Below are 12,488 nucleotides of genomic sequence, written 5' to 3' on the forward strand. Positions count from 1 at the left end.
ATTTTTTTAAATAAACGGTTTCATATGTGTCATTTAAAGGTGGATGCCCGTTTCAAAGGCCTGACTGCTTTGATAATTTCGAGCCACGAAGGCCACAAGCAAGTGGTGCAGATCTTGTTGGCGGCCAAACCTGACCTAAATCTTCGAGAAGAAAAGGGCAACACCGCTCTTATGGCCGCTCTGATGAAGTTAGTATCTTGCGACACGCATTTACAATGTGAGGACGAAATAGTTGGCTCTACAGCCAATAGCTCAAACAATTAAAGAAATATACTGCAAACACATTTTAAAATGATCATATCGTTCATAATTACACAATCGCATTGAGCTATGTAAACTATTAAGTTAATTCTAATTCTTAACGTATTTCTGTATACTCAAAAGCGATCGGTGCATTAAATACAACGATACATACACTTTTTTTTGGAGTTAAAATTCTGATAAGGTTCAATATTTCGTCACTAAGCATTACATAATTACACGCAATCAATATATTCGATCAGCTTCAGTGCTCAGTAAATACGGGTTAAAATGTTGCAGTAAAATTACTGTCTTTGGTTTCAAATAAAACTCCTGCCCTTTCAGTATAAAGTGCAATTGTTTTGAAAGACAGGAATAAAAATTCAACTGTCGATTTTACAATGAACATTTAAAACGCTTGTTTATGAATATATTTTTGACATGACTAATGCCTTAGACAAATCACGTTACACCTCAGGAAACGCGAGGAAGTAGGACTGTTGCTAATTAAAGCCGGAGCAGACATTAATCTCTGGAACCAAATGGGACGCACAGCTATACACTTTGCCGCAGCGAACGAAGCAAACACGGTGCTGCGAGAATTGTTGAGTAGAAAGGCAAACCATAATAGACAGGTGTTCACTTTATAGGCGTTGTCTTGATTTTCTTTAAAAGATAATCAATGGTACAAGTACGGTGAAAACAAAAACAGTGGTTATGTTCTGAAATCAATTATTATAAACATATGCGTAGATGTCCATGTCACCTATGCAGTGTCTTTTGTCGTTATATGGCGTTATATAACAAGGCAGACGTATGTTTTCTGCGCTTGAGAAAACTTTGGTTAATGCGGCTGACATAGCAGTTCTATAACAAGTTGAATATTAATAAACAACGTGTAAGTATAATACACATTGATGAAACACAATTCACATGTCCCTACTCTAAAGAAAGGTTAAACTATTCTCTTGCAAGGACCTAGCTGGCGATACACCGTTACACGACGCCATATTAAACAAAAACAACTCTGGTGCATCATTTCTTGTCGGCGACCAAACCGTAAATTTGACACTGGCCAACAAAAAAGGACACACTCCTTTGACTCTGGCTGCCATGAAAGACGACGAAATGTAAGGTGCACTTTTTATATAACATTAATAGTTTAACAATTTTGATACCTTCTATAGACATTTTGTGTACTGAGCCATAAAACAACAGAACAACAACTTAAATAATTCTTCATTTTAATGTATTGTTTCTCACCATACGAATCCTGTTTTCTAATTATATCAATCGTGGTGTAGCGTTTCTTTTTAAAGTGTGCATGCCTGTTTAAAAAGACCAAGTATGCTTCTTTGGCGGCATAGTCTCTTGAAAGGTAATGTGTCGTACTTATGACATTCATGCCGTAAGAAAATAATTTGCAAGCAATAACAGAACAAAATGCTCCTAGTGGGAAATTTGAATAAGTCTTTTGTAGTGAGACGTTTGCAATCACGAGACAAATATAGTGTATCCCTATTAAATGTATCCTACGTAGAACATGTCTTTTGCAAACACGTTGCGTAACATAACCTTTAGGACGGTGGAACGCATACTGGCCCGCTCGCCTGAACTGAAAGACGTCAGTAAACCCGATGATGGAAACACTGCTCTTCATGTAGCCGCTGTCAACGACAATACGAGCGTTATAAAGATTCTTATCAAAGTAAATGAGCTGCGCTTTGTGAAAAGGGGTTTTAATGCATGTGCGTAAAGTTGCTCCTCAGATTAGCCTGTGTAGTCCGCACAGGCTAATCAGGGACGACACTTTCAGCTTTTATGGAATTTGTCGTTCACAGGCGAAGACTTTTCTGTTCTTGACAAACATAATGTTAAGGCGGAAATGTCGTCCCTGATTAGCCTGTTCGAACAGCACAGGCTAATCTGGGACGACACTTTACGAACATGCATAAATTCCCCTTTTCCAGATGCTCAAATATAATGTTTAACAGTTAAAAGTTTTGACATTTTTGCGGCATAAATTATAATTATAAGACATGACCTTGATGTATGGTGTGTAGTTTCCGTAGCAACACACACCATTCGTATGTAAGTAATAATAAATTCTTAATACTTTATATATAATATGAAATATGAAGAAATTTTTTATGTGTAAATATCAAACAACTTACATATTAGAAATGCTGTTGTACCCGAAACATGAAGGTCACCATAAACTTAATAATGCAATTTTAAAAATGGGACTTAAAACTACAAACAATGATGTTACCGTGTGTTAATACATATTTGTTTTGGTTTTGTAGAAAAAGGCTAATGTAAACGCCGCAACCAACCAAAGGTACACGCCCCTTCATTTGGCATGCCATCAAGGACATACTGATTCAGTTCAATTGCTTATAGATGCTGGTACTGGTTTTCTTTTGATTGGTAGCAATATGATTAAAGCAAAATATAGTAAACATATTAATGGAATATTGTTTGACCAGTTCACAGATGAAAAACAAGTGCGGTTCAAGTGAAGATGGTATTAGAATTTACTTTTCTTAGTCAAATACAATTTTGTCCAATAGAAAGAAAAGACATTATTAGATATTCTTGGTAATATACTAATCGTCAGTGTATCTGAACACGCAGGTGCCAGTATAAATGCAGTAGACGAAGATGGCGACACACCTCTACACAATTGCATTATGGGCAGGAGGTCGGTTGGAGAACAAGAAAGGGTATTCAACATTATACCATTTAATTTTTCATGCACGTATTAGATTGATAATTTTTGTTTAAAAAGATTTGATTTCACAGTGTTGTGCTAGTTTTTTTTAAAGAGAATTTGGATGAGCCAACATATTGGAATTAGCTGCTTATCTGTTTGAAAAGTATTGTTCAAGAAATAAGTTTTATTTGTATTATGTTCATTAGGGTAAAACAAGTATATATCATAACGTGTCTCTAAACTATCAAATATCAATCCCGCATACATAAATGTGTTGATAACCATGTTGCTTGTAGCAGACGAATAAATATTGGACAGATTACAACGTGTCATAGCATGCTTATATTTAGACGTGTCTTGCTTACAAACACATAGCTTGCACAACTGCTACTGGGGATGCGCCTTAACAACCAGGCGGAGATGAAGGAGCGCACAGATCTGGCGTGCTACTTGATACAAAACGGAGCCAGCGTTCAGGTGACCAACAAGAAGGGACGAACACCTCTACAGTGCTGCTCTGACGATCATATGAGAAGCGCTATTAAGAGTTTTGCCGATAGGCAGTATGTTTAATTTGCTGTTCATGTTTTCTTGGACATATATTTGTAAAACAGATCAAGGGAAAACAACAAACAACACATTATCAAATCTATTCGGTCAAAACGATTCAGCAAATACTGTCTGTTAACACTCGTAACTCATAAACAACATATTTCAGCGTGATATTTCTCAACCCACAACGTTTCAGTATGATTGGGTATGAACCATTTCAGATAAAAGCTCATCATGTCAACCTGTTTAAACCAATATTACGAAAGGTTTCGAACGTTCAAACACAAACAAATACCTACTCTGTAGGCTCCTCTTTGTATTCTTGTCTTATAGCGGTGGTGGTCGCGCGGGAGCATCCGGTGGTGCTGGTGGAGGAAAAACAGCTACTGACGCACTTTTGGAGCTGCTCATGGCTGCCATGCCGTCGCCATGCCCCGGATGCAGGCAGAGACAGGTAGACACAACGTTCCTACCATGTAGGCACCGCGTGGTTTGCCGCAACTGCGCCTTTCGGGTGCGAGACTGCCCTAAATGCAGCATTCCTATTTTGGAGCGTTTAGATCCAGGTTTGTATCCATTAATACATTCTGTGCAATTGCAATTTGTTAAACTTGCACAATATGGTAAATGTTGGGAAAATACCAAGACGATTTGTTGTTCACCCTTTCTTAAAGTAGTTTATGTTTACGTTTATAATAATTTTGGTAAAAAATATTTACCATTTGGGCGTGAAAACAAGTATAAAAATTGGAAACGAGAATCAAACATTTAATTAACATAAGTACTTTCGCACAAAGTAGTGTAACTAAAAACTTCAAGGATTTTATTGCAAACAGAACTGTGTTAATTTACGAATAACGTTTATAATAAAGGGACATGTTCACATATTTTGGTATTTGTTGACGTTTGTCATTTAATTATTTACATTGATAAATCGAAACAACTATTGGAACTAAAGATTTTCAGTGTAAACTAGAATAAATGTATCAACGAAAATATGTTGTCCTCTCATGTGCTGGAACCACTGACCCTTCAAGTAAAAATCAAGCGTCGAAAGCACTCGGCCATCCGTGCTTCTGTGGAGTAAATGGTACTTCAAACTTTATATAAACAATCAACGTTTTATCACAAAATATAACGATAAAGATAGACAATCATAATTACTAAATCGTTTCGCGTTTGTTACGCTTTATAATTGCATAAAGTTCTAGCGATGATTATTCATGAACGAAATATTATTTACAGTAGGAGTCGAGGCCAGTAGTGTTATTTCGCTCTCGAATGTGAATTGTTTATGTACTTTTTTTCTGTGACACTAAGTAAGGACATTTTAATTTTGACAAATTGTGAACATGTCCCTTCAACATGCTTATATAACCAAACTACATTTGTACACGTATGTAATATAGTTGATTTTTTTTTGTTTATGGCCGTGAAATAAGTGACATATGTTTTGTTGACATTTTCCTAGATGGAAACCGACTTGTTGCCGTGGATGCCTGTAAGATGCAATGAAGTCCCTGTTTGTTTCCTATATTATGGAGTGAAAATTATCTGGTTCCATAATAAATGATTCCATTGAAAGATATTCTTTGATATAAGAAAGAATACAATTTAACGCCATCTTACTTCAAAATCAATATATTTGTTACCAATTTTCTAAACCAGTTACTGTTTAAAATGATGTTATGAAACAGATAGAAAACATAGTTGTTATGAATGTAATCCTTAGCAGCCGATTCGACGTGGGCATACTTCTTAAGTGTATGGCTTTTATTTGTGAAAATACTACTAGTAATAACAGTACAGTGTTTGTGGTAAATTGTGCTTTTTGTAGACTTGTGCTTTAAATTGAAACAGTTTGTCCTTTTAAGATTATTTTCTTTCTCTTTTGTGTTATGTGTTTTGTTTGGGCATATGTTGATGTTGTTTCATTTACAAATTGATGCAAATAGAAAATGTTGCTTTGTTATGTTGTTTAATTGTTATTCAAGTATGTATACAAAGTGTATATATGGATCATAAAGTAATTTTAATAATTCGATAAAAAAGAAAATTTCAGTTTAAATTAAAAAAGGTGATTCAAAATGTGACTTATTGTTGCACAGTTAAAGCAGTGTTTTACTCGTAGTTTTGATTACGTTATAAATGTATAAACTTAATATCTGTATGTCTTTGTACTTTATCTTAACGTCCAATTTATAAATTATGATTTTGACATGTTTAATTATGTGCAAAGATAATGACTGTGTGTGTACAATTTGAAAAAAAGAATTGTTAAACACATCAATCTGCCGATTTCGATGTTGGAACACGATTTTATTTTAGACAGCGTAGTCAATCGGAACGTCGAGCTCGGTTTCTATTTTTAGGCACGGACAACACGTTTATATCGTTATTCTTGTTATAAATGCGTTACAATCAACAGCTTCTGATTTGTATACGCCCGTTTAAAAAAACGGGACGTATTATAGTTTCACCTTGGCGGCGGGCGGGCGGGCTGGTGGGCGGGCGGGCTGGTGGGCGGGCGAACGGGCGGACGTCCACAGCAATTTCCGCTCTCTAATTCAATAGTTTTCATCCGATCTTCACCAAACTTGGTCAGAAATTTTATCTCGACAATATCTAGGTCAAGTTCGAATATGGGTTATGCCGGGTCAAAATCTATGTCACAGGGTCAATTAGTGCATTTCAAGCAGTTTAGCATGGTTTCTGCTCTCTAATTGAAGTAGTTTTTATCCGATCTTCACCAAACTTGGTAAGAAGTTGTATCTAGACAATATCTAGGTCAAGTTTGAATATGGGTCATGCCGGGTCAGAAACTAGGTCACGGGGTCATTTAGTGCATTTCAAGCATTTAGCATGGTGTCCGCTCTGTAATAGAAGTAGTTTTCGTCCGATAATCACCATACTTGGTCAGAAGTTGTATCTAGACAATATCTAGGTCAAATTCGAATATGGGTCAAGCAGGGTAAAAAACTAGGTCACAGGGTCACTTAGTGCATTTCAAGCATTTAGCATGGTGTCCGCTCTCTAATTGAAGTAGTTTTCATCCGATCTTCACCAAATGTGGTCAGAAGTTGTGTCTAGACAATATATAGGTCAAGTTCAAATATGGGTCATGCCGGGTCAAAAACTAGATCACGAGGTCACTAAGTGCATTTCAAGCATTTAGCATGGTGTCCACTTTTTAATTGAAGTAGTTTTCATCTGATCTTCACCAAATTTGGTCAGAAGTTGTGTCTAGATGATATGTAGGTCAAGTCAAATATGGGTCATGGTAAAGTTATCAAGTTGTCCAAAACCTTCAAACGAGCGTATCTTGTGACAGTTTGGCACTCTTGTTTTATATTTAAAAAAACACACAGAAGATATGTCCCATATTTTTTTCTAATGAATGCGATGTTTCCAACTACTACCATGCATAATGTTAGATAGCTTTGTACAATACGTATGATTACTACCATTTTACTTGTCCTTTAGATATTTGTAAAACTGTATTACTGAATAAGCAATATGTGCAAGTCGTCTTAACAGTACATTTGTCATAATTTTAAACAACATATATGGTTACAGTCTATTTGTATAGCAATTATAACTTGTTTAAATTTTAGGTTCTCGACATTAGATTATTTTTGTGAATGGACTACAAATAATACAAATAAAAACAGATATTGATGGTAACGATGTCTTTTTAACAATGTGCTATGCATGTAAATACCAGTATATATATATTTCACAGTATATCTGCTTCATTCTGAATCGTAGCTAGGCGCACACGCCAAAGTCTCCAATAGGAATATGTCTGTTTGTTTATATGTCTGTGAATCTGGTTGTTCACGCTATCTTTCTCCATATATATAAAGTAATCGACTGTGATCGAGTATCTATTAATAAATCCCGGAAATCGGAAATCGGAAATAACGTTGTTGTGAAATATAATTATCTCCCTTGAAACACACAAAATACTCATAATTTCACTGTATCTTCTAGATCCAACGTATTTGTCTCTAACATAGTGTTAGTGTAGTTATGATTCTTGATCGGATCTTGACCAAATACAACTATGGTTTCATGTTTGTAAATAAATGTTCATGTAACTGTCCCTTCTGTGTATGTAAAAACTGTTCCAACACTGGAAGATGTGTTGCGGTAAAAGTGTGGGGTATATAACTGTTTTTTGCTGGTGAATGGGGATTTCACAGTATATCTGCTTTATTCTGCATCGTAGATAGGCGCACACGCCGATGTCTCCAATAGGAATATGTCTGTCTGTGTATCTGGTTGTTCAAGCATATCTTTCTTCATATATATATATACTTTTCCTTGATAATAATTATGTTGTGTATAGAAGTATTGATTGTGATTGTGTTATGTTCTAAATTATTGGCAAATCGACCATTGAAAATAGTTTGCTTATTCTGCGCAAAAACTACATAATAATGCAATGGTTATTTGAATTGTTACATTTATAATTCATGACAAATATGAGCTATGTATATTTGTAATGCATGAAACATAATAACTTGCCCTACATTATATTTACAAAAGCGGCGACTAACCTGGGAAATTAATTCATGACAATATTTTTCAATAGACGATTAAATACAAGAGATAACATTTACCATTCATAAAAGCATTTCTATGCTTTCTTTTAAAATCGCAAACTAGTTTTCTTCCTGTACATTCTAGCTTGTCCGTGTGTATTTGCAGCGTACAAAACATTGAAACGTATGTTGATCTACTAGTTTGACATTACCAATAGTATTTGGAATCATGTACAAAATGCCTTAAAATGTGGTCCACACCGTTTTAATAAAATATTTCGTCTTAAACATCATGCGAGTAAAATACTTTTATAAGAGAGGTGTTCTGCTTGTTGCAAAATGCTTACGATACGTTTCCCAATGAAGGTCAATGCAGTGGTCCTAGGTTACGGAGAGTGGATATTGTGAATTCACTATCTAGCCTGGGTCGAATCCCAGCTACAGGGTCTAACACTCAGCTGGGTATTTGAGTATTTGAACTTCAACGAACATCGAACCAAGATCGAAAATACCAAGCTGGGTAGTGGGAATTCGAACTTAAAATATATTATGAACCAAGGTCGAAAACTGGGTATAAGGTAATTTACAATATTGGGTATCCGAACCATTGCAAGTTTCGAGCCAGTGTCGAGATTTGGATTAATGTATAAATGTATGTGAACACAGATGAGTGAATACCTGATAATGGACACGTGTAATATATTCTTTTGTTCAGGGATAAATTAATAAAATCAATCATGTGATCATGTAATTTTGATAACATCCATTAATATAGTTTTGCAAAAGGAGCATACTGGATTTGAATGATTCATTGATTGATGGATGGATGGAGGTGTGGATGAATGCATGTACTAAAGGATGGGTAGATTTATAGATAGATGGATAGAGGTGTGGATGAATGCATGGATTGATGGATGAATTGATTGATAGATAGGTGAGTGGAGGTATGGATGAATGCATGGGTTGATTGATGAATAGATGCAGGTGTGGACGAATGCATGGATTGATAAATGGATGGATGGAATGATTGATTGATTGATTTATAGATAGGTGGATGGAGGTGTGGATGAATGCATGGGTTGATTGATGGATGGATGGAGGTATGGATGAATGCATGGATTGATTAATGGATGGATAGATTGATGGATGGATGGGTTCGTTACCAATGATCGGTTTTGTGGATGGATTGAGGCATGCTGTAAGGCATTCATAAAGTCGTGTTTAGTTAATGCAAACGTGGGTGAATGCATATTTGGATAGAAAAATGGGTTATGGATGATTTTGTAGGTGGATAAATATATGCCTGAATGCCTGGCAGCATGCATTCGTGTTTCCATGAGTTGATATGAGTACCGACACGTCCATATATTGATACGTCGTTAAGGAGGAAGGCAATCTGAAATAATATTTAAAGAGAATACAACCCCTGGCGTAGGATAGATCAAGTTACATTGTACAATCAAGTGGGTGAGCTTAAATTTTGGACTTTGAAATATGAAGCTTGATATTTCTGTTTAAACGTTAAATCAAGGGCTTAAACAAGAATGATATTTATAAAAATGCATATATGAAAATAAACACATATGATTAAAAAATATAATTTCATAATGCACCATTGCTTTGCACATATAATAACTTTTTTTAAATTTATACAGCGCGCCTGAGCACAAACAGTATAGCCTTCTTGTTTACGTAATGATTGTGTTGACCTACTTTTAAATACATGTAGACACATGTCACGGATATTTGAGATGTTCATCCTCAAATGAACGAACTCATATTTATAAACTGGTTTGCATCGATTGGTTCATTTTACGTCAATATACCAATTGTAGTTTGTGTGCATTAGATTGTTCAATTGAAATAATTGTAAACAAAGTAAAATGATACCTGTCTTATGGTTTTAAATTGCGCAAATTTTTAAGAAAGGAATAACACCTGTGAATTCCAATGGGAATTTTTTGAAGGGATCCCAAATTGCGTTTTTTAGAATAAAGACCTTGCGAATATTTTTTTTTTAAGTAAACATAACACAAAATGTACTTGTAAAAAAACAGGTGAAATATGCTTAATATTGGGAGTAAAACTAGAATGTGTTCGCTTAACGGCTAATCGGATAATTTGCTCTTCAATAGTTTATTTTTCAATCAGTTGTGTTTCAAGTTCTTAAAAATAACGTTCACTTTAAGTAACGACGTATTCTATAAAAGCATGTAGATATATTTATGAACACTCATTTTCAGTTTCAAAAAATCTTTGTTTTCCTCTAATTACAGTGAAGCTATAGATAACAAATGTTGTAAATATGCACGATAATGTATGTGTAAATTAACAGTGATGTTTTAAATGAGCAGCACAGCGATAAATGCATTCGAAACGTGGGAATAAACAATTAATATAATTCTACCCAGTTTCAAGGCGCACTTTGTGCACATTTATATGTATCAAATTCGTGGAACGGCTTAAGAAAGCTGACCAAGAGCACACAGTTCTTTAAAAATACTTTACACTGTTGTAGCAACGGTGAATCGAAAGTGAAATTATTATATTACCAGTTTTGATTTTCCCAATACAATTTCTACGAGCTGCATTGAATAACAGTGAATTATTAAAGACCACATAAAGTGTTATGTGTGACGTTTACGTACCTGTATTTGTAAGTATACATTTTTATAATTAATTTAAGTGTTTTTTTGGATTTGAAGTAGCTGTTAGTTTGTGTTTTATATAGCTTCAATTAAATTGCTCTATATTTGATACACGAGTATGTAAGGGGAGAACCGTATACACCCAATAGGAATAAATAACTGGTAGATGCATGTGCTTCTTTCACAAAAATCTTCATTGGAAGTACTTTTATCGTTCTTTTTAATTTACAATGTTCTAATATTTGTAGAATGTGCAAGAATGGATGAATCTTCCTCCACTGCAATAAATGTCGAGGGATTCCGCGTGGTCAGAGGTCCAGACTGGAGTAAAGGGGACGAGGACGGGGGCGAAGGTCACGTGGGTACTGTCGAAGGTCAGTCAAACAACAATTATCTCGTAATTTTAAATGTATTTTATAATGTGTTTTTTTGTAATATAAGATTAAATTGATTCAACGAGTATTTGCAAATTGTTGTTTGATCTTATGGTAGAATGTTATTTCAGTGTTCACGGAATAGAATTGTTATACAATATTGTGTGCATTTAACAAACGGTACGAACATTCTTATTTTTATATATCTACTTTGATGATAAGTAGGTTTAAGTGGGATTATTATCAATACGTTTTACCAACATCATGTAGTGGATTTTGAAGCCTCGAACGATTAACTCGAATAAATTAATGATGTGTATTCCGAGCAAAACTAGAGAAGTAGGACATGGTGTATTTGTGCAATGTAATTTATAAATATTAAGCTAATAACCTTAGTTTACGGTTAACTTCTTATTAATATATGGAAATGATTGAATTATTTGATAAACGATATAATTGAACAAATAGTTTACGTGAACCCATCGACTGATTAAAACAATAGTACAAACACATGTTGAGTTTGATTTCTGTTATGTATATTTCAGTCGAAAACTACAATGGCACTGTGACTGTACAATGGGACATGGGAAACACGGGCACGTATTTTACGGGCGCCGACAGGAAATACGAACTAATAGTTCTAGACAGTGCTCCAGCTGGTAACATTGTTTACTTGTACACATATATGTAATGTAAATGTACATTTAATGCATATATAATGTATATGGTACAATTCAAACCGTGTTAAATAAGTCAATATGTGTGTATACACGTTTTTTACCATTTATTTTTTATAAGATGTATCCATGTGGCGTCTACTTATGTATTCGTTTGTCATTTAACAAAAAGCTCAGTTGCGTACTTTTGAATACAACTAAACGACTACATGCGTCGGTTTATATACTCGTTTGATTTAAAGTGAATGTGTGTATATTTCAAAACAGGAATAGAACACGTGAGCAGGTCCTGCGATGCGTGCGAGGCACCGGTTATATATGGAACGCTCTGGCTGTGCCGGGAATGTAACAGTTGTTACATGTGCAACAGCTGTTACAGCTTTGATCATCACGATATCACACATCCTTTTACACGAGTAGATAGACCTACATGTAACGGGTATGTTGACTTTACGTGTTCATTTTGGAAAGAACCATGCGTATTGGCACGTGTTACACTTGCTATTATTGAAGGCTTGAACTTTGTTTTAGGGTCGCAGTTGACAAGAGGTCAACAAGCACTAAGATACGATCAATGGGCATATTTGTGGGAGCAGTGGTTAGGAAAAGAGAAGATGGTAAATACTTGTAGATAGGTGTCATGTCTGCAGTTTTCTGTTAGCAGTAAATTACATTTTATGCATCCTTACTTCCATAACTAAATGTTAGTCTCATTTTAATTCGTGTAAGTTGTG

At 35.0% G+C, this 12,488-nt stretch overlaps 1 protein-coding gene across 1 annotated transcript in view; it reads left to right on the forward strand.

The window, feature by feature from the left end:
* LOC127840439 (uncharacterized) overlaps window positions 1-12,488 on the forward strand; it is a 38,075-nt gene that overhangs the window by 16,375 nt on the left and 9,212 nt on the right. Inside the window, exons 13-24 of the mRNA XM_052368854.1 lie at window positions 40-188; window positions 719-875; window positions 1,216-1,370; window positions 1,822-1,948; window positions 2,547-2,649; window positions 2,878-2,966; window positions 3,332-3,519; window positions 3,842-4,074; window positions 10,952-11,077; window positions 11,623-11,736; window positions 12,022-12,193; window positions 12,286-12,371. Of these exons, the coding sequence (XP_052224814.1) occupies window positions 40-188; window positions 719-875; window positions 1,216-1,370; window positions 1,822-1,948; window positions 2,547-2,649; window positions 2,878-2,966; window positions 3,332-3,519; window positions 3,842-4,074; window positions 10,952-11,077; window positions 11,623-11,736; window positions 12,022-12,193; window positions 12,286-12,371 (1,699 nt within the window). The remainder of the gene's footprint in view (window positions 1-39; window positions 189-718; window positions 876-1,215; window positions 1,371-1,821; window positions 1,949-2,546; window positions 2,650-2,877; window positions 2,967-3,331; window positions 3,520-3,841; window positions 4,075-10,951; window positions 11,078-11,622; window positions 11,737-12,021; window positions 12,194-12,285; window positions 12,372-12,488) is intronic.

This window comes from Dreissena polymorpha, chromosome 8, assembly GCF_020536995.1.
Source record: "Dreissena polymorpha isolate Duluth1 chromosome 8, UMN_Dpol_1.0, whole genome shotgun sequence".
NCBI classification, from domain to species: Eukaryota; Metazoa; Mollusca; class Bivalvia; order Myida; family Dreissenidae; genus Dreissena; species Dreissena polymorpha.